The sequence below is a fragment of the Marmota marmota genome, unplaced genomic scaffold (assembly GCF_001458135.2).
Source record: "Marmota marmota marmota unplaced genomic scaffold, marMar, whole genome shotgun sequence".
Classification (NCBI taxonomy): Eukaryota; Metazoa; Chordata; class Mammalia; order Rodentia; family Sciuridae; genus Marmota; species Marmota marmota.
The window spans coordinates 18,100,929-18,128,170 of NW_025999853.1; the positions used below are offsets into that span (position 1 = coordinate 18,100,929).

The 27,242-nt window shown below is 37.3% G+C and overlaps 1 protein-coding gene across 1 annotated transcript in view; it reads left to right on the top strand.

Annotated features, from left to right (window-relative positions):
* Window positions 1-268: 268 nt before the first annotated feature.
* The window catches only part of Btg1 (BTG anti-proliferation factor 1), a 55,149-nt gene continuing 28,175 nt past the window's right edge, over window positions 269-27,242 (top strand). The window contains exon 1 of the mRNA XM_048808151.1: window positions 269-394. Within this exon, the coding sequence (XP_048664108.1) occupies window positions 269-394 (126 nt within the window). The remainder of the gene's footprint in view (window positions 395-27,242) is intronic.

The following is a 27,242-nucleotide window of genomic DNA, read 5'->3' on the forward strand; positions in this document are numbered from 1 at the left end:
TTGAGTTTTAATCTGAGTATTCAGGATATTCACCCTTGATATTGATGCATCCAACCATCAGTCCACCTTAAATTGGTCCAAAATGATGAGGTCAGTGACATGAAATGAAAGTCTGCGATGTACTGTCACCATTGTTTGCATGACTTTTGTTTTGTTTTTCTCATTATTCCAGGACTTTGAGAGGGTGAACTGGGATCTATTGGAAAGTTTTGGAGGCCTCTAGCTCTTATTTCTCCCTGACTTCCAATCTTTCAACAGTGTTGGGGGGATGGTGGAAAAAGTGGGAGTGCTGGGAAGTCCAATGGGGAAAGAGGGATGCTACCGTAAGGTAGAACAGGAAAGAACTGCTCATCAACATGTGTTCAGCCAGACCACCCTTGAAGATAAAGAGACGGTGAGTTTTAATTTCCAGATCTACCAACTCTCAACAGTTTTGAATCCAAAAACACCCTCTGTTTTGAGTATTAAGTAGGATGTTGGATGGAGAGCGGCTACTTAGTGCGGTGGTTGGTCCACGGTAAGTTCTCAGTAAATCTAAATTATATCTGCTATTTTTTGATTCTCCTCTGGGACTATGCTGAATTGAAGTCTATCTGTTTTGAGCCCCACACCTGCCTCTTGGGTCTGCATCATAACCTTGCACTTCCAGATCCTGAAAAGATGCTAACTGGATGGATGAATCCAACAGAACTGTGGTGATAGTCTAAGAACAAACCTGACAGATACTGTCGGTTGCTCCCATAGCCACATCCCCCTTATTCTTTGCCAGTACAACTTTGTCAAGATAGCAGAGGATGACATGTTCAAGAAACACTGAACTTCCTGCAGAGTTCCTAAGGACTGGCTGAGCTGGATCATGGTTGATCCATTCTCCTTTGGTGGTGATGGTTGGAGGATGAGCATGAGATCCAATTCTGGCAAATCAGATGTAAGAAGAAATTTGCTCAGTGGTATGTGGGGAAGATTTTCTTTGTCCCAGAGAGAGATATGAATGAAACATCACTACCGATTCTTCCCTCTCCTGGTGATCTGCTCTGCCTTTGGGCTTTGCCATATAAAGATTTGGTGTGTTAGGTCCAGGAAATACAATATCATGTCACCCATGGGGAGGAGGGATGGCCAGAGAAGAACAGAGCAGCAGACTGGACCCTTGACAGAGTGAGCTGTTGTTTCAACCAACCCTACAATGATCAAACTCAGGAGTTCTTACTATGTAGGATGATAATTCTCTTTTAATTAGATATCTTAGAGCAGGAAACATTCTGATACAAAGTCCACATCCTGCTCTCTTCCTGTGAGGTTTACTGACCAAAGGGACCCTCTAGACTTCATTGTAAATCCCACTCTCCACCTACCCCAGTTCTACTTCCTTCCCTAAGCTACCTGTGATATTGTCTTTCATAGCCTTGCAGACATGAACCATTCAGCCACCCAGATGATTCCTAATCCTGATTAGGCTTATGATTGGCTTCCTTTCATTCTTCAAAATTCCCCTTAAAGCTTACAGTATGTTTTCAAGGACATGCCGTAATTTAAAAAAAAAATTATTTTCAGAAAGTCTTAAACAGTTAGATGTTTGGCCAGTTGCATAGGTGAAACACCAAGACTAAAGGGAACTTTAAGCTTGGCAAAATATATCATATGAAACAGTAAACTAGCTGGGTGCAGTGTCACACACCTGTGATCCCAGCTCCTTAAGAACATGAGACAGGAGGATCACAAGTCTGAGGCTAGCCTGGGCAATTTAGTGGCGGCTTGTCTCAAAATAATATAAAAAGGGCTAGGGGTATAACTCAGTGGTAGCATGCCTGCTTAGCATGGGTAAGGCCCTGGTTTCCATCCCTAGTACCACCAAAAAAAAAAAAAGGAAACTTTATCTCTAGTTAGGAGGGAATCACTAAAAACTCTGTTATCCACAATTGATTGAATACTCTTGGGTTTAAATGGATCTGGATATCATTATCTGTGATGAGTTTAATATAGAAACAAATTTTTTGTTACTTATTTTGATATCAATGGAATGTGATAAAGTAATGGTCTACAACTGGCCTTAAGAAATCTGGAACTTCTATGTTCACATTTGGAATGCTTCTACTTGGAAACCCGGCTTTAATATTATAAGCAGTCCAAGTCACATACGGGACCGGGTGGAAGATAACATGGGTGTTCCTATCCACAGTCCCAGGGGCGCTCCCAGACAACAACAACCAGTAGCAACAGTCCTAAGAATCAGTCCTCTGGGATCCTGCAGTTCAGGTAATCCTCTGGGTTACTACAGATCTCACTGACTCTACATGAAGCAGAAGAATCCCCCAGCTGAGACCAGTCACTGCTCAGAATCTGAGACATAATCAACAATAGACATTGTATGTCTCTGCTAAATTTTAGAGTGCTTTGCTATATAGCAACAGATTATTGAAACAATATCCCAACCTTCAAAATTAACTATCCAGGGACCTGCTGGTCCACCTCTTCTCAGAGAGGAGGGAAGGGAACGAAACCCTAATTGTTGTACTTGCCAATTTCTGTGGTGTAAATATCACCCCACCTGCCACCCATAACTGATTTCAAGTTACCAACATGATGCTGCCAACCCAGCTCACATGGTTCCTGAACATGAATCAGTTCTCACCAGCCTGAACAAACTAACATGAGCCTTTTCATTGTTCTACCTTTTCATTGAAGTTACCCCTACAAAAGTTTTACCTATTTTACTATGTACATACAGGTCTCAACTCTTTTCTGTTGTGTAATTCAAATAATAGTAAGCTTCTCATTTCCATGGTGCTTTTGGCTTTATAAATCATCTTTTATTGAAAAGAAAGGTTAGAAAGGTTGGGGGGCAGGAGTCTCATGGAAATCAAAGGAAGATCAGTATAGGAAAGGCACCAAGGATGGAAGTAGGGGAGGGAAGGGCAAGTACTACAGAGGGACATTGGCCAAGTTACAGTTATATCTGGTGCATGTGCAAATATGTAACAACAAATCCCATCATTATGTACAACTATAATGCACCTATAAAAATGTAGACAGAAAAAAATAAATTACTTTTATCACACGTTGTCTATTTTAATTTTTACAAACCTCATAGATATTGTGCAACTGTGTAAAAAATGCAAATGCTTAAACTTTAAGAATGATTTACCAAATTTGAACCCCATTCTTTTCTCTTCAAAGTCAGGATTCTTTGGCGCTGCAGAAGTTTTACGGATTCCCCTACCAGTCACTATGACCCCCTTTCCCTTCACTTTTTCTAATATTGAATGTATAATGCCTTTGAATACAAACAGATCAGAGGCTACATACAATTCATTGTCTGTTTTTTAAAAAAGGTCTTTCTGCGTAACCATCCAATAAACCAGTTAAATTCATTTACAAGTCTACTTGGAGCCTGCTTCTTACCCATTCTGAAGCTCAAAGTAACTGGGACTCTTAGTCTATGCTTTGAAGAAATCTAGTAATACAGAAAGCTGTCTGTGGGAGGTCTGTTCCTAGTTGTTTCCAAATAATCATTAAGAGGACATATGGTGACTTGAATTCATACCAACATTTCTGAGCCTATTCTTTTTTTTTTTTGTAGTGAACTAAAGGGTAGCATCAACTTGTAAGCATATTCAGAACCCTTCCACGTTAGGTTTTAATCATCTCAATACTTATGAAATGAATTAAGACTTGAGTTTAAAAAAAAATATTTGCAAAAAGCTAGCTAAATCAAACATGCCGGGTTTGGGGTTTTATATATATATATATTGTTCCTAAATGAAATGTTTCCAAGGGTATCCTATCACTTAAAAATTCCAGTTTTAGCATTTGCTTTTCCAGCATTTGTGAATCACAAACATGACTTTCAGAAAACAATTTACTACAGTGGCTGGGCTCTCCAGATGCCTGTAATTTGATTATAAATTTAGAATATACTTTGTGTGTCAGTAACTGTGTGCTGAGAAAGGACAGTTGGAAGGCAAGGGGCAGGAGCTATAGTATATCTTTCCTAAGTAACTAAGTAACAAAGGTTAGCATTACCTATTTACATTTACTTCTTCAGCATTTGAAAGCCTATATATCAAGGGCAAATTTTCACCATCTTGGTAACATTAGTCTCAGTAAATACTATTCCATGTGTGCCCCAGAGGAAAAGATCAAATTACCCTGACAAACTTAGACAGTTGAGAGATTTTAACACTCTCTCTCTCTCTCTCTCTCTCTCTCACACACACACACACACACACACACATACACAAATACACACACACATACACACATCCCACACATAGACACAGAGCATAAATTGCTCTTAAGGAAATCTACAATGTTATAAAATTAAATTATTCAACTTTTGAAGACATACTATTCTAGTGTACACAATAACAAAATCTTTTCCTTTGTCTTTTTAGAGAAGGGGAAAGGACTTCTTTAAAAAGCTATGGATTACAAAACTTTAATGGGATTTGAAAAATACCAGACTTGAGGGTAGTAAGTTGACGCCATTAAGAAAATTCAATAATATTCCTATTTTCTTATTATTATTGTGGCATCTGCTGCTTGGAGGGAAGTAATGAGATGAAGTTCTTTCCTACACATCAGCACCATTCTGAGCTCTCTTGGAAACTGTTTCTGCAGCAAAGAACAAATGTAAAGCCACAGGTCAAGGACAGATTGTATTAGTCGGTGTGTCTGGTTACACAGAATACAGACACACCGACTCTTGGCTGCCTAATCTTTAAGTGGAAAGTTGACACATGGTTCTCTGACACAAGTTCCGATCTGACAAAGCAATACAGTCTTCTAAAACACGGTCACAATGGCTAGCAAATCTCCGTTATTTACTACTGAACTGGTTTTCAGTAGTATGTATAAATGTATAATGTATAAATCCTTTTTCCTTCCCTTCATTTTCCAAAGTAAAAACAAATAATAATAGTAATTGGGGAATGTCTGGAATTTTTCCAAATTACAAACATCCTTCTGATTTTGTTTTCTAATTTGTACAACATAAGTTATAAATGCATAGCTTTAAAAAATATAATGCCACCTAGTCACAATTAATTCTTCTCAATTATAATTTTAAATATATCTATTTTCTGGGGAACCAGATTTTAGGGAACAAAATAAACTAATAAGAGATACCAGCCCAAATGTAACATTCCTTCAGGATCTCAGTTTTCATGAACTTTTCTTGGTGAAAAATTAAACATACATCCACATCACTAAGGTGAAGGTGACCGATCAGTAAAAATCCCCGCTAAGGGCATTTCTTTAAGAGGGAGAGGATTTTCTCTTCAAACTCCAGCCTCACATACCTTGGAGCTGATGAATTCTGCACATCCCTGGGATTTGCAGGAGGTTACAGAACAAGATTACACACCCTGTTGATTTATTTACTGCAAGGACAATCAGGGCACAGAGGCAGCCTGAAACCAGAAACGTGTGGAAAGAGTCTACCCATGAAACACTTAAGGCTATTATTTAAACTGAGCATCCTTGTGTACATGGGAAATGAAGCCAATCAATACTGGTTTTCTTTTTCATTGTCGTTGGTTTAATGTAATTTAGTCTGAGAGGATGAAAACTGGTACCTGACTTTGTTATTTACTAATATAAAACCAGGACAGAGAAAAAAAATGAGTCCAGTGGTAGGGATTATATGCAGTTAAGTGATTTGCAAAGAATTATAAGAAGTAAAAGCTCTCAATTTGTGCAAAAATGGAAGGCTGGGGTTTTCCTTTCCATATAGGATTAAACTGCAAATGTCACTTAACATTGGATGGCTTTAGAAATAATATCACACTGATTTTCTCAAGTGACTTCCCAGACTTTTTTTTTTCCCTCCCAGTTCCTAGATAATTACTGAGGGCACTGTGAGCAGAGCAGTTAGCCAAACAGACTGCCCTCCTAGAGTCTGTTTGACCTTGTAAGGAAAAGAGACATTAAAAGACGTAAAAGGACATAGATAATAAAAGAGTCATAAGCTGTGATAAAACTAGTAGAGGAAAAGGACTCTAAGAGAGTATATTATAGGCCCGTATTTATGTGTTTGTTTACTTCCTCTATCAGACTGTGAGGTCCTTGACCAGAGGAATGTGTTATTTAAAATTAAAACAAAACAAAACTCCTAGCTGCAACTGGCTATAAAGAAAAGCCTTGAATGTTCTAATGCACAGTAGGATAGCTTTGGTTGACAACAATTAATTGTATACTTAAAAAAAAAAAAAAAAGCCAATTGAGAGGATTTTGAATCTTCCTAGCACAAAGAAATGATGTTTGAGGGGATGAATATGACAACTACCTGGATTTGCTCATTATCTATTCTATACATGGATTGAAACATTACATTGTAACATTACATTGTATCCAGTATATGACTATTATTATTAAACATAATTAGAGAAAATTTTTAATTAAAAATAAAATATATTTTAAAAACATGGTTTATTATTTTATTTCCAATACCTTGCACAGTGTATACCACATAGTAGTTTTTTTTATTATTATTGTTGTTGATTGTGTCGGTTAGGTAAAACTACAGTTGCCCAAATTACTCACATAATCTTATAAAAATCGAGATTAACTTGGCAAGTATTAGTATATTGTTGTTGTTATTGTTCTGATACCAGGGATTGAATCTAGGGGCACTTAAGCACTGAGCCATATCCACAGCCCTTTTCATGTTTTATTTTAAAATAGGGTCTTGCTAAGTTTCTTAGGACCTCACTAAGTTGCTGAGACTGACTTTGAATTGCAATCCTCCTGTCTCCACTTCCAGAGCCACTGGGATAATAAGAGTGAACCACCATGCCCATCTAATATTAGTGTTCTAATATGAAAACAGGCGAAGGAGGCTAGATGGTTTGTTCAAATTCTCTTGGCTGATAAGATAGGATAAAATTATCTTTGAATTCTGGCACCAGAGGTTTTTCACCAAACCATTCTGTCTTTAGAAAAAAGTCATCAATGTAAAGAACAGAATTAGTAGTAATGAAACTTTGTTTTATGCCTGTCAATAAATCTGGAAAAAAAAATGAGAAGACTTAAGCCGTGTACAAATTAAATTTTTTTTTTAATATTTATTTTTTAGTTTTTGGCGGACACAACATCTTTGTTTGCATGTGGTGCTGAGGATCGAACCCAGGCCGCCCGCATGCCAGGCGAGCATGCTACCACTTGAACCATATCCCCAGCCCAAATTAAAATTTATCTAATTCATCCTCAAATTAAAATGGTATGATAACAAAGCCAAAAACTTGTCTCAAACTTTCACTTCTCCAGCAACCTATATTTAACCAGTTGAAATTCTTTTAAAATAACTTTCTTATTCAAACTTTGAAAGGGAAGATTTGCCTTTTAATGGAAAAAAAAAATCTCCATTCCATTATCACAAAGATAAAATAAATCTTCACAAGCTTGGTTACTTATTTTTGATCTTAGCAGAGTTTTTTTTTTTTTCCTAAACAGCTATACATAGCATATAAAAAAGAAAGATTCCACAATTTATTTGAGGACAGACAGACTAAAAGTGTCCACAGGGAGTGTCATAACAAATCACTATAGATGGGGTGACTTAGCAGAAACTTATTTCTCACAGTTGTGGCTGCTGGGAAGTCCAAGAAAGTGCTGGCAGATGTGGTTTCTGATGAGGCTGTCTTCCTGCCTCTTCTTCTTGCACATAGTTCTTTTCTTGCCCTATCCTCACATGGTAGAAAGTGCTCTTTCTTGCTTGCTCTCTCTCTCTCTCTCTCTCTCTCTCTCTCTCTCTCTCTCTCACCACTCATCCTTTCCTGGGGACCCACTCAAAGGCCTCATCTTCAAATACTATGCCAGTGTGGGTTAGGGATTCATCATAGGAATTTTGAGGAGAGAGCATTCTGTCCATAACAGGAAGCATATCTAAAAGAAATTAAATGCATTCTAAAGAACACATGGACATAGAAAATAGACTTTAAGTTACACTTCAAAATATTGACAAATGGACCAAAGATGATACTATCCTTGATCTTGAAGCAATGATTCTGAACAATAGAAATTAGAGTTAGCAAAGTCCACAAAACACAAAGAGTGGTGGTTCGTGCATTTGATGTTATTGGTAAAGAAATCAGAAATATTTAGATGCAAATAAATCAGCAGGAAGGACTGCTAAAGAAATCGGCAATATTATCAACACTGATATAACTGGCTGTGAAGAGACTTTTTTTTTTTTTTTTGATGGTGCTGTGGATTGAACTCAGGAATTCAGGTATGCTAGGTAGGTAAGCAAAATCTCCCATCATTGAAAAAGACTTTTAAATTTAACTTGAGCATCTTTATGCTGGAAGAACTCAGAAATCTCTGTTTTAATAGGACAAAGTACTTTATAAGAATAAACACATTTGAAATTTAACATTATTTTATTGATAATGTCTTCAGATTTATAACCAGGGATGGGGGCGTAACTCAGAGGTAAAATGTTTGCCTAGCATGCCTGAGACCTTTGTGATGGTCCCCCCTCCACAAAGAAAACAAAATAAAATGAAAAAAGCAAACTTATTACCAAAAAGAAAAAAATATTTTTAATTTTGTTATCTTCTACTCAAAATTAGCAAAAGTAAAAAAGAAAGGAAGAATTACAATGCCCCTGTAGTTCATTTCTTAATGCAGGGTTGATGACCAACATAATCACTGGATAATCAAAAATCTGTCCTGATTAATTGTGGTATTAAGGTTAAAATCCTGCACATGGTGTGCTCGGCGGTGGGGGGGGGGGCTGTTTACGGGAGATTGAACTCAGAGGTCCTCTAACTGAGCCACATTCCCAGCCTTTTTAAAAAAGATTTTGAAACAAGGTCTCCCTAAATTGCCCAGGCTGGCCTCAAACATGTGATTCTCCTGCCACAGCCTGCCAAGGACCTGGGATTACAGTTGTGAGTCACTGTGCTTAGCTACACAGTATGTTTTTATGTCAATTTGTATGTTGCCTGCTTTTAAATAAGAATTATTGTGACAAAAAAAGAAAATGCCTCTATTAGTCAACCCAATCCTTCTGAGTTGCAGAAGTCAGAAATCCCAGACCATACTGACCTAAGCCCAAGGGAATTTGTTGGCCCACAGGTTGGAATTTGGAGGTAGAGCTCAAACCATGCCCCATTGGATACATGAATTAAAAGATGGCGACCAAGCTCTATCTTCCTATCTTCCCCTATCAGTCCAGATCTGCTTTTCTGTAGGTTGCCAACATTTCCAGACACTCTATTCTGTAGGGGCAAGATGGCATCTAGAAACTCTAATTTTCCCATCTAATCTTTTTGACTATTGTAGAAAATTAACACCCTCTTCACAGTCATGCTAGCAAAATCATTTCAGTGTGCCTTGATAGAACTGACTCCTATCATGTCATGTACTTATTTTGATCTAATTACTGTAACCAGGACAACAGAACACATTGACCTGGCTTGGGTCATTTCTGCCCTTGGCTCTAAAAGCCTAGGATTAATCTTATCCAAAGCAAAAGACTGAGACTAGGGAAAAGGAAAGAATCAAGAAGTGTTGGGTTTCCGTTATCACAAAAGGGGGAACGCTTTCTGAGTAAGATGAATACTGAATACATCTACCAAAATCACAGTATAATAAAGTTGAATCACTGATAAATATTGAAAAGTAAAAGTCACATATTAAAGGTGGTGATAGTCTGAGCAGAAAGTAGAGAGAGAAAAATATACAGTATACTAGAGAAACTTGGAATGGAAAAAACCTGGAAGGATCAAGTATAAAGCTTTGCTTTGAGCTTCCTAGAAGCCACGGCAAGAAGAGACTCCATGAATCATACAACTTTCCTGATTGAATGAGGGAGGCTCACAGCTTCTCAAATCAGGTGATATAGGTATCCTATAGATATTTTCCTCTGAACACTGAGAACAATCTATCTTAAAGGCCCTTAAATAAGAATCACTGACCAACATAATGAGGTACTGTTTTCAAAAAGCAAGTTTTCAAATAGATGTGTTTTCACATTTTTCCTGATGAAAGCCAAGGACAGAGCATTACACCGGGGCTCTGTGACATCAATCATTAAAAGACTCAACTGACACAGTCCAAGCATGTAACCAAATGAAGGATTCAAAAGTAAGGGCCCAGTCGTGCCTGCCTGTAATCCCAGTGACTTGGTAGTCTGAGGCAGGAGGATTGCAAGTTCAAGGCCAGCCTGAACAACCTAGCAAGACTCTGTCTCAAAATTAAAAAATGATAAGGGCTGCAATGAAGCTCAGTAGTAGAGCACCCCTGGGTTCAAGCCCAGTAGCACAAAAGGAAGAGGGCAATAGTATCTGTATTTTCAATTACATGTGAGAATTAAGTAGCATATGAAAGTTCTTTTCACCCTTTAATTCTATAACTATAGACAATATTTTAACCAGGAAATGATAGTCTAGAATCTTCTAGATAAAATCAGATCAATTTTTAATATATTTTATAATTAATTACATAAATTGTTCAACTGATGAGCCATTGCATAGTAAAAGGCTGTTCTGAGTTTTTGTTGCAACTCTAAATGAAAGTCTTTTTTTTTTTTTACCCTTTCCTATTTTATTATCTTTGGACCTGCCATCAACAAAAGAAATAATTGTTTTTATTCACTAAGTATTTTAAGGCAGCAGTCACAGCACTGGATAAAACCCTGTGGATATCATTATTATCAATATGATCATTAGTTTATTGCACCATTACTTCTCCCTCTCAATACAACGTATTGAGCATTGGCCAGACATGAAATGAAAGTCTTCTGCACACATCAAAAGCACAATCTGTGTACTGAGAATGAGGAGAAGGGCCATTTTTATAAACTACCTCAAGAGTGATAAATCATTAGACTTTGCACTGGTGTCTATGCTGAGATTCTCAGGTGAAGAATGATATGGTATATTACCTTGATGGGCTCCTTGTAGACTCTAATGTTCCATCACTGCTTGTTCAGGATCAACTTAATGGTGTTAAGGTTGCTTCTCACATTTGTAGAGTATTATGAGCGTGTGTATGCTGTTGATGAATTGATATTTTTCTTGGAATGATCTCTTTGGTAGCTTATCAAAAGCAGCACCATTATTTTCCCCTCCAGTGAACCTAAATGAATGAGTAGAACATTCTTTCATAAGAGAGAACATATCTTCTATAATCTGTGGAATTTTTGAGAAATGTATTTTCTTAAGGAGAATACTAAGTTTGTGCTCCTACTTTAAATTAGTAAGTGATCACTGGGTTTCCAAGGATATTCTGTTTTGTACTTAAGTTCCCTAGCAGTTCAATGACATCTGTCAGTTGAAATGAACCAGAATAAGATATGCTAGGGGTTTTCAGCTCTGGCTGTACATTGTAGTCACTGGCCTAAATATCAATGCCTAAATCTCATCCTTAGATATCCAAATTCAATTAGTCCAGGGAGAATCCTGTACATCAAGATTTTTTCATCCACTGATGTGTTCCCTGATGATTCTAAAGTGTAGTCCAGATGGAGACTGGCTCATCTGGTGGTGTCAGTGAGGCAGAGCATCACATATTTGAAGAAGAGAACTACCACTCAGGGTGAGTTGATGGATACATGATGGATACAGAGAACATCAGTAAGATAGACCAGCCGGGTCCCCAGCAACACTTACAAGGTTGGTGAAACTAACCACATAGAAAATTGTTGATTGTAAGAACTTTCACTATATCTGTTATTTTGGGGGAAGGTTGGAAAAGAAATGTATGCTATTTTGGTAGAGAAAGGCTTGTGTGGATTTTTCCCCCAATGTTTTTTTGTGTATTTGTTTGTTTCTTTGTAAGTGTCAAAATCCAGAACAGGCACTTGAGAAAGTATCTATACCCACCATATTCTTTGGTCCCTCTCAACCCTTCTGGAAAGCACCAAATTCCTTTTCTGATTCAGAGGTCTTTGGTCATAGTTTATACCATTGTATCCTGCAGAGTCTATGTTAATTGTCAGAATCAATAGAAAGAAGAAACCATAAGCATAATAAGAAATGAGCCCAAGGAAATCCTTTGGGGTTTTCTTTGCTTTCTTAAGTAGAATCCAACACATAGCCATGTCCTGCTGTGTTTGGGAAATCAAGCTCATTATGTCTCTTTGTTTGCTTTTTAAGCCTGCTTTTTGATTCCTTTAAATTTTTGTCCAGAGCTAAATTGATTCTGCACAGCAAAGATAAACTCTAATCCAGAAACTGAAAAGAAACTATTCAGATGGTTGAGGTACATATTTATAGGATTCCAAACTGGTTTCTGAGTCCTAGAAGAGCAACACCTAGCTTCTGGAGTATACAGTAGGCCTTTCTCCAGCTTATGAAAGAAGGGGTTTTCATATCCCCCAGGAAGCTTGTCAGGTCTGGTCTACAGCTGGCTGACATTTAGGCCTTTCCTTATATTTGCTTCTGACTTCCTAGATGAAATTTTGAGGTTAGATGTATAAATAATATGGAAGGAAGTAAATGCTTGAGGTCAATGTTTGCAGAAAAACCAGGGAGGGGATTTTTTTGCTAAAAGTTTTTGTGAAAAGCTACCCAACTTCCTACATAACCCAAGATAAGGGGTTTTCACTGTTTTTTTTTTTCTTTCAATTTTTATAAAAACCACAAAAATGTACCTGATAATTTGAAGCAAAGAAATTTCATGTTAGTCATTATGTTATCCCTATTTTGTTGTTGTTAAATTTTTCCAATGTGCTATATCACAACAGAAGACTTAGAAAATCAAAAGCACAGAAAAATAACTTCCCTCTCTAATAGTACTTAGGGGTTAACAAAAAATAGGAAAGGCCACTAATAATCATTTATTAACTGACTGCCTGAAGATTCCAGAGATTTTTATTTTCATAGGATTGATTTTTCTTTTGATAAGAGTCCTTAATATTTCATTTTCTCATATTTCAGCTTTTATTATTACTATATCTGCTAGGTATATATGTATGTAAAGGGAACTTAGACATGTAGCAGCAACTTTTCTCATAATATTATTGCTCCTTGATTCTAAATTTGGATCTTGTTAAACTATGGTAGATATGCAAGAATTTTTGGTTGGAAACAATAGCAACAAATTTTGGCTACTTGAGGTAATAATAAGATCTATTTCAGGGATATTGAGGTTATTTTGCAATGCAATTGCTCCCCCTCTTACCCGTGGTTTTGCTTTCCACAGTTTTAGTTACCTGGGGTCAACTGCAGTCTGAAAATTTTAGTGGAAATTTTTAAAAATAATAATTTGTAAGTTTTAAATTGTATGCCAGTCTTCATAGCATGATAAACGATCACGTGCTCCTACCCAAGGAGTGAATGATCCCTTTGTCTGGCATATCCATTCTGCATATTCTACTGGTACATTAGTTACTTAGTAGGCATCTCAGTTCTTTAGCAGACTGTTGCAGTTTCACAATGCTTTTGTTCAAGTAACCCTAATTTTACTTAAGAAAGTCTCCAAAACATAGAGATGCTGGCAATATCCAAACATGTATATGCTAAAGAGAAGATACATAATGCTTATTTCAACTGAAGAAGAGAAAGTTCTTGACTTAATATGGGTTCAGAACTCCCTGTGGTTTGAGACATTCACTAGGTGTCTTGAAACATAACCCCCAAAGTGAAGGTAAGTCAACTGTGTGAGGACTGAGATGTGTCAAGCTGTCATCTACTTTTAAAACAGCTTTCAACGACTCTGCCTCCTTGTGTCACCTCTGTCCCTTGAATCCAGGCTAGATCTAGTGACCTCTAAGGGATAGAATATAGCAAAAGTGTTAGGAGTCTCCTCCAAGGCTAAGTTATGGAACACTGTGACTTCGTTCTGGTTGCATTTTCTTTTTCCATTGGATGGAAGCACATGTCATGCAGGGAGCTTAGGGACTTGTGTGGCAAGGCAATGAGGGCAAACTCTGGCCACACCTAGGGGAAACTGAGGCTCTCAGTATAACAGTCTGCAGGGAACTGAACCCTGCCCAAGATCATATGAGTGAGCTTGGAAAAGGTTCTTCCTTATTTGCAACTTTCTGTAAGACCACAGCCTCAGTAAGCACCTTGACCACAATCTCCTGAGAGACCATGAGAAGGAGGTTCCAATCAAGTCATGTCTAGACTCCCAACCCGCAGAAATCATGGAATTATTCATGGTATTTTGAAGCCATTTGTTTTATGGTAATTCTTCATATAACAATAGATAAGGACCGTGTAGGGGGTTGACTATAGGACCATGTCAGGGAGTATGAATGTTTTTCTGTTCCTTGATTTTCTTTTTTTCTAGGCATCTGTCTTATTCATCTCTCATTACCAAGCTACCTTGCCTGATCCTCTGTGTCCAAATTTAGCAATAGTTCCCACATTTTCCTACCCTGAATTCTCACCTCTGAACCAATCGTCTACACCCCAGACAGAAGGGCAAGGAACAGATTTGGGATTATCTCTGTTTGTGTCAAGTGTACTGACATAGCAATTTTTATAACAGCAAGGTAGACTAGAGTATTTAGTATACAATTATTTCAATTTTTTTTTTCATTTTGGTCTATTGTTTATATGATTGAATTACTGACATGGTGAAACTCACACTAACAGCGTAAAATAGAAAAATGGAACCTCTCTAACAACAACAACAAAAATTTCCACCTAGAAAATGCATCATATGAGACTTGAGATTTGTACAAGATGCATACCAAGAAGCAAAAAGTGACAGACGCTGACATTCTTGATTATTCAGGAAGGATATGGTTTGACATTTGAGGCCAACTAAAGCTTCCTAACTGCATCACGTTGCAAACTCTTTTGGACCTCTGCTCTCTGCTCTTGTCCTACATATGTGAAAAAATTGATAACAACTCAGGCAGAGGGAAAAGAAAACCCAGATCAGTTTTTGTACCAAGATGATGAACATTTGTCAAGCCACAGCTGTATAATCTTGACAAATAAAAAGATCCCTACGGAACTGCCTACACCTACAAAAGCAGAACATTGTTATCAAACAACGTAGACAAAACAGAGTGACTTCGCTGCTCTATCTCCGGGAAATGAAACAGAACAAATTGTAAAAGATTATGTTATATCTTGACCACCAGACTTACTTCATGGGTGAAAAGCATTTTGTAAGAGTTAGCTCTGAAATCAGAGAAAATAAGCACAATTTATTACTATTTAGATCTTCCAGGAGTACTGGTGAGAGTTAAAGACAGCATCTTGTTGGAAATGGCCATGGTAATGTGATCACGTGTGCAGGATGCTGATGGGCAGTAAGTACTAAGTGCATGGGATGCCTATGGAATCAGAGATAGAGGAAGGAGGGGAGATGAGCATGCATTATCCACAGATAGCATAGCAAACTATTATTAGATACTTGGCTTAATCATTCCATCTGGGCTCACATCCTACCTTTGCCAAATACTAGAGATTTGGGACACATGATTTACATTCTGTGCGTCAGTTTCTTTATTTTTAAAGTCAGAAAATATTTAAGAGTACCTATCTTTGCTGTACAAATAAGGTAATTTATATACAGTGTCACAATGTCTAACACATAGCAAGCACTTGAATTATTAAAATCTAGTATTATTAAGTACTTTAAAAAATTTGTGTTGCTGAATATTGACGTTCTCACAAGTTCTTTACTCATCTACTCAGAGACCTCACAAGTTAGGTAACTGATCTACGACTGAATTCTAACCCCAGACCTTATTGCATTTTGTTGTTGTTGTTGTATTTGGGATTGAATCCAAGGATGTTCTGCCACTGAGTTACATCCCCAGCCCTTTTTATTTTATTCTGATACAGGGCCTCACACTAAGTTGCCCAGACTGGCCTCAAACTTGAGCTCCTTCTGCCTCAGCCTCCCAAGTAACCTGGATTATATATAGACAGTTATTTAATTTTTGCACTAGTTATTTAAACTCTCTCAACCCCAATGTCTTCATATGTCGGCTGGGGAAATGACTATAGCAATGACATATAAAGTTATGACTTTGTACATGACATTATACACTCATTCAGTCTAATACATTTTTTAATAGTTCTTAGGGAACCTAGAAGGGAAGGTGAGTTTGCAGTTCTTTTGCAATCATCAGAATCACAGCTGCCATCCAAATGGTGATACATTGGTTTCCTAGGGCTGCCATAACAAATTACCACAGAGTAGATGACTTAATACAGTGGGATATATTCTCATAGTTTTGGAGACCAGAAGTCAAGTCAAGGTGTCAGCAGGCCTGTGCAACCTCCAAAGACTCTAGAAAAGAATTTCCTCAATTCTTCCAGTTCCTGGTGATTCTTAGTGTTCTGAGTTTCTATCCATCTAATTCCAATCTCTCCTTCCATCTTTTCCTGACCACCTTCCCTTTGTCCGTCTGTCTCCAGTTTCTCTTTACTTTCACTAATAAAGATTCCAGATGCCAATAGAATAGAATTTACATCCAGGATTATTTCACCTCAAAATCCTTAACTGATTATATCCATAAGAACTCTATTTTCAAGTATGTTACATTCTAAGATTCTGGACAGCTACAAACGGTTGGGGGTGGGGAAATATTTAATGCCCTAAAGTACTGGTGTACCACTTAGAGAAGTGCCTCCAACTGCATCTTGCCATTGTGACTACAATCTATGTCCTCACCCCATATTTTAGGAGTAGCTACTTTGTATCAGACATAGTGTCAGGTTTCAGAACACAAGTGGTTCCTTTAAGGAATTCATAATATTTTGAGAATGTTACCCATTAAATAGGTTTTCTGAAGATATATTTAAAACAAATGCATCATCCTTAGGTGGTCTGGGAGGGCTTTATAGAGTAGATAAAACCTGACGTTCTCACAAGTTCTTTACTCATCTACTCAAAGATGCATGACTGAAATGAAATGAAAGTAGGGGGTGGGGTTCAACTGACAGGGCACTCTTGTCCTCTAGGTTAAATAGGAGTAGGATAGTCTCTTGGTTGTCCAACATCTTGTTTCAAAAAATATTGTACCCCAATAATTCAGAGAATAGATATCAATGTCCAGCAGATTAGGATCCTAGACTGTAGCATTAAACTTAAAATAGAGGATTTATATTAAGTCTTATGTCTATGAAAAAACATACATTTTATGATTTTTTAATTTTAATTTTTTTGATTGACATATTAAAGTGGTACATTTTTGTGGGGTACAATGTGATATTTCAACTCATGTATATATTGTCCAGTGATCAAATTAGGGTAATTAGCATACCTATCACCTTAAAATTTTTTCTAGCATTGTTTATTTTAAAGGGGGAAAATGTATTGCAAAACATACACATTTCTGATTATCGATTCTCAAAAGGTCACTGATTTCTAAGTTATTTGTTTAATTGATTACAGATGGCCATGATCTATGATGATATTTAGGCTCTATTTAAGGTTATGCTTCTTTTAAAGGGGACTTTAAAAATTAAATCTAATTTCATAGATGTAATAATTCTGAAGAGTCCCCTGCAGCTAAGTGGTAACTGAAACCTATATGTTAACTTGTTATTGCACCTTGTTTTGTGAGAATAACTTCAGAGGTGCAAGAACACTTATTTTCAGCACTTGGAATGTGTCAAATGTGTTATCTCAGATTTCATGAAGTTCACCTCCACCTCCCCCCATCCCACCTAGGTTCTTGGTGAGTAAGGTGATGTTTTCTGTGACAGAGGCTTTGTCTTCAGACAAAAAAAAAAAAAAAAAAAAGGCATGAGCAAGGTGTACAGGTGTGTCCGTGTATATTCTAGTATATTTCAACTACAACTGCTTATATCGGCAGGTGCTATCTCCAGCTACTTCACCCAGAGTCAGGCTGTGGAGCTATATTGAGTATACCTTTGCTTACAGAAGGCTCTTGTGTCCACTAAAGAGTAATTATTAATCTAAGATAATTAAACAGATATGACCTGGAATTAAACTGTGAAGTTGGTAAACTTTCTCCTGATTCTTTGATTTCCCTTTGCTATATTCTCAAATGTCTGGATAAACTAGGAGAACACAAAGATTTTTAAGTGGGTCCCTAAACACTGATATATTTAATATTTAATGTTTTATTGCTTTAAGAATTAGGAAATGGTAAAGAACCAATAGGACTACTATGAAAAAAAATATGCTACAATGACATTTTATTGCTTACAGAGAAGCAGAATTTTTCCAACTGATCTTCAACGCCCAGTTTTACTTATTCATTTTTTTAAGCCAAAGCCATCTTTAAGATCTCTTTAAACTATAATGAAATGTAGGGACCCTCTTTCCAAAAGAATGCATAAATACAATTTGCAAATATTTGCAGTGGATACATACACCTTCCTGCCCAAACCTCCTTCCCTACGGATCAAGCCCTCTCCCCTTTTTTGGTATTGGGGGTTGGACCCAGGAACATTCTACCTCTAAGCTACATCCCTAGTCTTTATTTTACATTGAGACAGGTTCTCACTAAATTGCCCAGGCTGCCCTTGAATTCACAATCCAATCCTCCACCTCAACTCCCACATAGCTGAGATTACAGGCATGGAACACCAGGCTGGCTACCCTACTCTCTTAGTATTTAGACTGACCCCTCTCGTGTTGGAATAGGGTGGAGTCTGGGGTCATGATTGTCCTGCTTCCCTTCTATGTTGGCTGCTGTCCAAATGTCTTCTGTCTGTGCTGCCACTCTCTGCAGAGACCCACTGATCTCCCTACTGTAAAGATTTGCCAGTCACTATGGGAAAACATTGTGGGGGGAAAAAAAAAACCAATAGGAGAATCATTCAAAAAATAACAATAGGGCAGTTACAAAACTTAACTCTTAGAAGGTCTTTACTCCCTAGATGAGACATTGTCCCAAGATGGTTGTTGTTTTTTTGTTTGTTTGTTTGTTTGTTTTGAGAGGAATCTTTTCTGACTAGCTTGTTAGTTGAGTGTTTCCCCTCTCTAGGTAGAACTCCAGTGTTTTGAAAGTTATCTTGGGAGTGGCTTTATCTCAAACAAGTAATTTACATCCCGTAGACTAGGTGGCAACTATTGAATGGCTCAAGTTCCACCCAATTGGGGGATTTTCTCATTTGATAGCCAGACAGAATCTTCTGATCTTTTCTCCAGAAAACAGATAAATGTCATGACCTTCTTACAAAACAAAACTTTTTTTGTTTTTTTCTTTTTGCAGCATTGGGAATTGAACCCAAAGCCTCATGAATGGCAGGCAAATACTGAGCTTCACTTCTAGTTCTTTCTTGAAATTTATTTAGAGACAAGGTCTATCTGCGTTGCCCAGGTTAGCTTCAACCTTGAGATCCTCCTTCCCCAAGCTCCTGAGGAGTTGATATTATTGATATATGCCACAGCACCTGGCAAAACCAATAATTTTATTTTTTTGAGAACCTTGTAAGGGCACTGTCTTTGAGGAAAGTGTTCATTCATTCAAAACCCACTTAACTGCTAACCTAAAGTGAAAGACTGCAGACTAGAAACAGAAAACTGATTTGAAAGAACAAAACTTACAAGGATCTCACAACCAGGGTTTTCATACTTTACTATCTACTTTCTTCTTTCACCCAATTTCATTGTCTAACAGTCAGAAAATTTCTTCAGCTTTATGAGATCATTTTAAATTGCAGAACAGAGTGTCACTGTTCTAATTTCATACCTCCCCCCACACACTGTTTAGGTTGTCTCCCCCCAGAGGTCCCCTTCTAGGGTTTTTATATTGAGCATTTAAAAAAGAATAAAACAGCATACCCATTTAAGTTTGTATTTCAGATAACCGATAAGTAATTTTTAGGTAAAGCATGTCCCAAATGTTGCATAAGATATACTTAAAACTAAAAAAAAAAAAAAAAAAAAAAATTATTTACTGTTGAGACTCTTGTTTAATGAGTATCTTGTTAAACTACTACTACCCCCATCCCAACCCTTCTTCATAAAATGTTAGGTCTCAAGTTTACTGGCAATCCACAGATTTAAAAACCACCTTCTTTATTCTATAATCCAGGTCATGGAGGGAAACCACTCCCTGCCAGGTAGCATTTATTTGTTCCTCTCTGACATTGACCCTTTTAGCTGAATGGGACACATCAGCCATTGCTACTGCCACATAGTGCTTGCCACATCTGTGGAATGTCTTTTCCCTTTTTCTCATTAATTTGAATTTTTGATTTTGTCTTTCAATAAACAAATCCTAAAGATTTAGGTCGTTTATCACCTGTCCTGGATGTAGGTTTCTCTTTGATTTCTGTGAAGAAACTCCATGAAGATAATGTTGGTAATTAGCAAACACCAGACTTTGCAGGATTTATGGCATCAAAACTATCAGACAAGTAACAACTGTAATTTTCAACCTTCTCCTCTAGACAGCAAAGAAGAAAACCAAGGGAAGAACAAGCGATTTGCATGTCATTTCTGTTGTTTCGCCTGCTTACAGTCTGGTAAGATTTAGAATGCATAAAATGAAGCCTGGAAAAATAGATTTCAGATTAGTTCCTCTCTGGCTGAGAACTGGCTATTCTGAGCTCAACAGATATCAGTTATCTTGGGAGTGAGGTGAACACTGGATGTGTAATTTATTTAATGTAACACTTTTATAGGTATACCATCATTCCAACTGATATCAATTTGATTTTAAATGCAACTGTAACTGAAATATGTTATCACTAATATCCAAAACCAGCAATTTCTAAAGTAGTTTAATATGCAGCTGCTTTAAAATGTGCTTGCAGATTAGCAAAATGTCAGAGTCTGTTTTCAAAGAAGGCTCTCTTCTGGGACACCATTCATTCTTGCTCATAACTTTAATATGATTACCTCCCACTGTAGCTAGCTAGTTTTCTGTAACATTCTAAAGAGAAGTTAGCCACAGGGGGGAAAAAAAAAAAGCTGTATGACCATCTCAGAGACAGGTAATGGATATGGCAAATTTCATAAAATCTCCCTTCTCTGTTCATAAGATTACCATTTACTGACCTGGTGTGTAGATGCACAGGAAAATGGGGAATAGACTTGATGGGCATTCTCCAAGTATGGAGTCTGAGACTAGAGCTTTGGTTTTGAAATCTCCATATGACTTCTTTGGGGTCAGGAGAGAACAGAGATGTTTTAAAACCACTAATGAGCCTGTCCAGGCCAGGTAAATCAGCATGCATATATATTTGGAGTAGTCCAAGGGAGAGTTCTCCGATCTTAGACTTGAGGCAATAGAGAAATATGACCCTGAGTGAGAAATGCCCCTGTCCTCAAGGTCACATCTGCAACTCAGAACAAGTTGCATTGCCTTTAATTATTTCTGATTGGGGCTTGTCCAGGACAGGGTCTGTTCTGTTTTGATTGTATCTGCTAGTTCTGATGATCTCAATTACTTTGTTAACTAAATTTTTAGCTAATTTAAATCTCTCTTTAATAGTTCACTTTTAGCAATGGAAAAGAGGAAGTGGCACCACAGAGAGGGGTCTGTCTGCCTCAGAGGTAGCTTTACAAGCTTCCTTCCTGCTCTTCAAATTATATCTTCTTGCCAGGCCTGATGCAGAAGACCTAGGTTAAAATTATACATTCAGGTTATTTAAGAAGACCACAGCCTAAATTACTCTTCTGGAGAGAAATGCAAAAAGTCTGTAGCCTCTTGAAATTGCCAGAAAAGTCAGTCTGGGAGGCTGGCATTGCCAGGTCTCCAGCAACTACCACTGCCCCTGTTACTGTTTGCACTTCTCCTCCCTGCCCTCCCTTGTCATTTAATTACACTTGGAAAATTATCTCTGTATCATCTTTGCCCATTTTTCTACTTGGGTGTGCATGTATGTTGTGTGTGTTTTAAATATTTTTTTTCCCTGTGTTGTTGATCATGTTGGGATGTAGTATTCACTCTGCATTTGATCTCTGCAAGCAGAGAACAGACTCTGAAAGGAAAATTTTTAGGTATGAAATCTAGTAGTCACCTATTCTTGCTACTTTTTCTGTGTAATATCAGTGTAAGATGTGTCCCTCTGAATAATGATTCTTACCTAAATGAGAAATGTGAAAGTTGCCTACCAGACTGAGAATGTAGCTCAGTGACAGAACACTTGCCTACAAAGTCCTAGGTTCAATCTTCAACACCACAGGATGGAGAGAGAGAGAGAGAGAGAGAGAGAGAGAGAAACATACTGAAATCAACTATTGAGGGCTGGTAGAAACAAAAAAGGTAAACAACCAAGTCACAAGTAGGATCAGAATGCACAGAATGTAGCAGAAACTTCTGGAACAGTCCAAGCCAGGAGCATAAGTATCCCAAGAGCATTCTCCCTAACCTTTCAACCTTGTTTCTCTTTGTTCTTCCTCACCCTCCCAAATTCCCCCCTCTGTACTCTTTACATAATAGGAAAAATAATGACTACCAATGGTCCCAGAATTTTACTTCAGCATGTAAAGTACAGGAGAGACACCAACTTGACTTCCAGTGTTTTCAGGTCCAAAAATGTCATTGGTCACACCCAGGTACCCACCATAACCATTCCTGCAGTGGTAGATGAAAATGAGAGGAAAAATGAGGAAACAGCAGGATGGTAGAGCTCCTGGCTGCACATCACCATGTGACACACTCTCCATGCCTTATCCTTGTTTTTTCAGTTCTGGGGATTGAACCCAGAGGCCCTCTGCCACTGAGCTACATCTTCAGTCCTTTTTATTTTTTTCTCTTGATACAGGATCCCTCTAAGTTACCCAGACTGGCATTGAATTTATAATCCTCCTGCCTCAGCCTCCAGAGTTGCTTGGATTACAGATGTACATCATTGCACTCAGCCATACGCTGTGTATTCTTTAAAATCTCCTAAATTCCTGGCTAGCTGGAATGAGTGGATTAATAATTTATATGTACACACGCATACAATCACCTAATTTTCCCCTTAAAACCACAGTTTTTTGTATTGAAAAAAATTTACAATGAAGTTTACCAAAGAATTGTCGAGAGTGTCCCAATGTACGTATATTTGTAGTTTAGTGTGTGCCCTGCTGTATCTCTTTTCAGTAGAGTTTTTCTATTCTTTTAAAAACCAGATTATGGTTTTCATAGAAAGTCCTTTTTAAACTTAAATGTATCATATTTATTTCTCTAAAACTTGTTCAATGTACGGATATAATAATTTTTTCTTTCCCTCCTTTTTCCCCCCAAATCCATGTTTTCATGATCCTTCACGTATTTCATAGAAAAAAGAATTGCAGCAAGCAGGTCATGGTTTACTTCTGGGAGCAGGCTCTGCTGACACCAGGGAGCTCTGCTTGCAAGAGATGTTTTTGCACTTTTTTGCATTTGCAGGAGTGTGCACCAGTGCAGAGGCTCCAGTGGCTCAGGAGCAGTTAGGGAACATTTCAAGCTCACATGAAGTCAGATGTCCAAAGCAAAGAGGCCACTTGGGCTGCTCCAGGGCATGTCTAGACATAGTAATTTTTACTAACTCTATGGAATTTCTCTAGTAGGGATAGTTCATAATTTATAGACTCTTTCTCTCATTGTTAGTAATAGTAATTCCATTCAGGTTGTTTCTATTTAGGGACCTTTAGTCTAAAATGCTGTAATAAACATTTCTTTGACACACATGTGTGGAAATGTGTGTATGTGTGAGTGTATATGTGTGTGTGTTTTATATACTGATTTTTCTTTTCTTTTTCTTTTTTGCCATACTGGGAATCAAACCCAAGGCCTTACATGCTAGGCATGTAGTTCACCACTGAGCCCGTAGACTCTTGGGTTTGATCTAAAATGTTTTTTTATTTGCAGAAAAGGATGTTTTGGGTCGGTAAAGTAGCTTACTGGTAGAGCCCTTGCTTAGCATGAGCAAAGACATGGGTTTGATCCCCAACACTGAAAAAAAAAACAACTATTTTTGTTTATTTGTCTAGTTTTTTCTTTTTGGCATGGGGGATTCAACCCAGGGATGCTATACTGCTGAGAGGCATCCCCAAACATTTTTATATTTGAGGCAGGATCTCACTAAATTGCTGAGGCTGGCCTTAACCTTCCAAGTTGCTGAAATTATGGTGTGCACCACTGCACCCAGCACCAGTTTAATTTTTTAAATAAAACTTCTGTAAAAGAGATTGTCAAAAGTGAGCTGTCAAAGTATACTCAGTTTTACATAATAAATTCTACCAATTAGTTTTCAAAAAGATGAATCTTATTATACTTCCATAAGCAAAGTAAGAGAATCGTTATTTCTCTATAACCACATCAGTATCAAACATTATTATTTTTTTAATAATCCATCAATTCGGTAGATGAACAATGGCATATTGTCTTTTTTTTGCATTTTCCTGAATACCACTAAAATTCCATATCTTTTACAACATTTAATGTCCACCGCCCGTTCTTATATCATGCTTATGTTTTCTCATTTAGTTATTTTTTTCAATTTGTAAAACACAATAACTAAGTTACAACAATTTTGGTTTGAACAATTGAGTATCATTTTAACAAAACCAGTATTGTTGTTACGGTTAAAAGTCAACTGGTATTCAAGAACTATGTATTGATTTGCGTATATGTATTAATTTAATTATTACATTTAAATTTTTACTTACTATATATTTACTGTTAATATTATTTCTTTTTTTCTCATATGTGTTACCAATGATTTGGGGTTTTTTTCCACCTATCACTTGTATATTCGTTTTGTTTATTACATGCCTTTTTGTTTTGCTTGTTTTTTACAGTGCTAAGGACAGAACCCAGGGCCTTGTGCATCATAGGCAAGCACTCCACCACTGAGCTACACCCAGCCCTTTCAATGCTACTTATCATAGAGAAACATCTGGTTTTGTTTTGTCAGATGTGTTAACCTTCTCCTTGATGGAGTCTTGTCTTCCTAACTTAAGAAAGCTTTTCTTCCCCTCCTCAAGCCCCAGAATGAGTGTGTGTGTGTGTGTGTGTGTGTGTGTGTACGTACTCACAAAGCTCATAGATTGAAGCCCAGTTTCTAATATATTGGTATTTGGAGGTGGGGCCTTTGCAAGGTGATCAGGCCATGAAGTATAGTCCTTCTGTAGGGTATTTGCAACTCTTACAGAAAAAACCCAGAGACTCCTTTGAGCCTTCTACCAGGTAAGGTGAGAGCAAGAAGGTGGCCCTTTGCGAAACAGGAAGTGAATCAGGAAGTGAACCAGACACAGAATCTGCTGGTACCTTGAGTATGAACTTCTCAAGGAAATAAATTTGTTGTTCATAGTCACTAGTCTGTGATATTGTGTTATAGCAGCATCACAGGACTAAAAAAGGTACCCTGGCGGATCTAATTTCCTAATTTTTAAAATTTCCTTTTATTTTACTAATGCAATCCAAATGGAATTTATTTTATGTATAATGTGTCAGCCTAACTGACATCTGAAGAGCCGGTGTACAGGGCAACATAAAATAAATAACTATCCACTCTCCAAAAGTATCCCTTAGAAGATTGCTCTTTTGATGTGTAACTTTAGACCTTTTTCTATGCCCATACAGTCCTTTGATTTGTGTGTGTTTACAAATACACACACAATTAAACGCTGTGTATGTAGCATGATTCATTTTTATTTTATTTTTCTTCAGTTTGTTTTTTTGTAAAAGAGCTTAAAATATTGGAAAAGAACACCAAATCAGTTCTTATAGCTTTACTTCCTTCTCTTAAAAGCCATAACAGCATGCTATCTTAAGAATTAGCAAACCTGTCTCATTAAGGCATGACCAATTTACTTCTACCAGCTGAAGAAATCCCTGAAGTAAAATCTGGCTGTCCCAGTCCCCCAAATCCTGCTCTGAATCTTGGTCTCAATTTTCTGCAAAGTTCTTTACTCAACTCCCCTGAGATGAGCCATAGTCAAATCCCTCTATCTTTAAAAAGGAATTCCTTCTTGAGTGCCACTGGTACCAGGTGAGCCCCCAAAGTCTCTCAACATGACGGGCTGGCTTTTTCCTTCAAATCCTGCAGGTCTGGCTTCTCCATTTATATTCTGCATGAAAAAAGGAGGACTATCTAAGGCACCACTGTTCTATTACTGGACTTCGGGGGCATTTTTAAATCTATCTAGGTGGGGATGAATGCAGTTAAAAATAACAGACTCTTGCAATATTTATTGATCTCTCATCAATCTTTGATTCCATAGATAGGTACCACTTAGCCAAGCCATGCGATGTGGATGTTGATTCACAATTCTTAATCTTCCATCCGAGCTTTTACTGCCACAGAAACTCAATCAGGGTTCATCTGTTCCTCAGATATTTATTGATGCCACTATTTACCAATCACTATGTTAAGTGCTATAGATACATTGGTGAACGAAAAAGTTATAGGCATCTTTGAAAAAATTCTACTACTAGGTGTGATTAAAAGCATTTTTTTTTTGCCCTCAATTAGTTTTTGAAGTATCTATCCGAATATGTGACACAGATTTCAAGCTTCCTTACTCTCTCCTGCCGTAATAAAAAGAATACAGCGTCACTTCCTACTCAGAAGAGAAGGTTTTATTGTTTTGATTTGTTTGGGTACTGGGGATAAAACCCAGGAGAGTGCTTTATCACTGAGCTACATCCCCAGAAGGTTTTTTTTTTTTTTTTTTTTTGAGACAGGGTCTTTCGTCTTGGGAGTCTGAGGCAGGAGGATTGTAAATTCAAAGTCATCCTCAACTTAGCAAGTCCTTAAGCCTCTTATTGAGACCCTGTCTCAAAATTGAAAAATAAAAAAGGCTGAAGGTGTAGCTCAGTGGTAAAGCACCCATGGGTTCAGTCCCCAGGAACAAACAAAAAAGAATGTCATTTAGTATTTAAGAAGTATTTATTGAGCCCCAACAACAGTTAGACACTGTTCTGGGACATAGCTTTAGGTGTTTTGTCCTCATTGTCACTGTTGCTGTTTAGCACTCTGAAATGTATAAACTCTCTCAGGACAATGTTTTCATATATGTGTAAATGAGAATAAATTGTACTCTAAAGGAAACTAATCATCTGTTCCTTGATTCATAATGCTAATATTGACAAATCTTGCTAGTAACTCTTTTAGATAAAAACAACAATAACAAAAATACAACTGCATTAATGTTAATGGGAAACTTTACTGTGTAGCCCATCTGATCCTAAGACACCCCCAAAATTTTCAAAGATTATATGTGTTTGTGTGTATCTCCACAAACGTACATATGTAATAGGTACACATTGTGTAGGTAATAATGAAGAATTTTAAAATAATGGAACATAGTAATCCAATGAAAATTTACTAGATTCGTTATCTTAGTCTTTCTATTACTATAACAGAATACCACAGACTGGGTAAATTATAATGAACAGAATTCTATTTTGGCTCACAGTT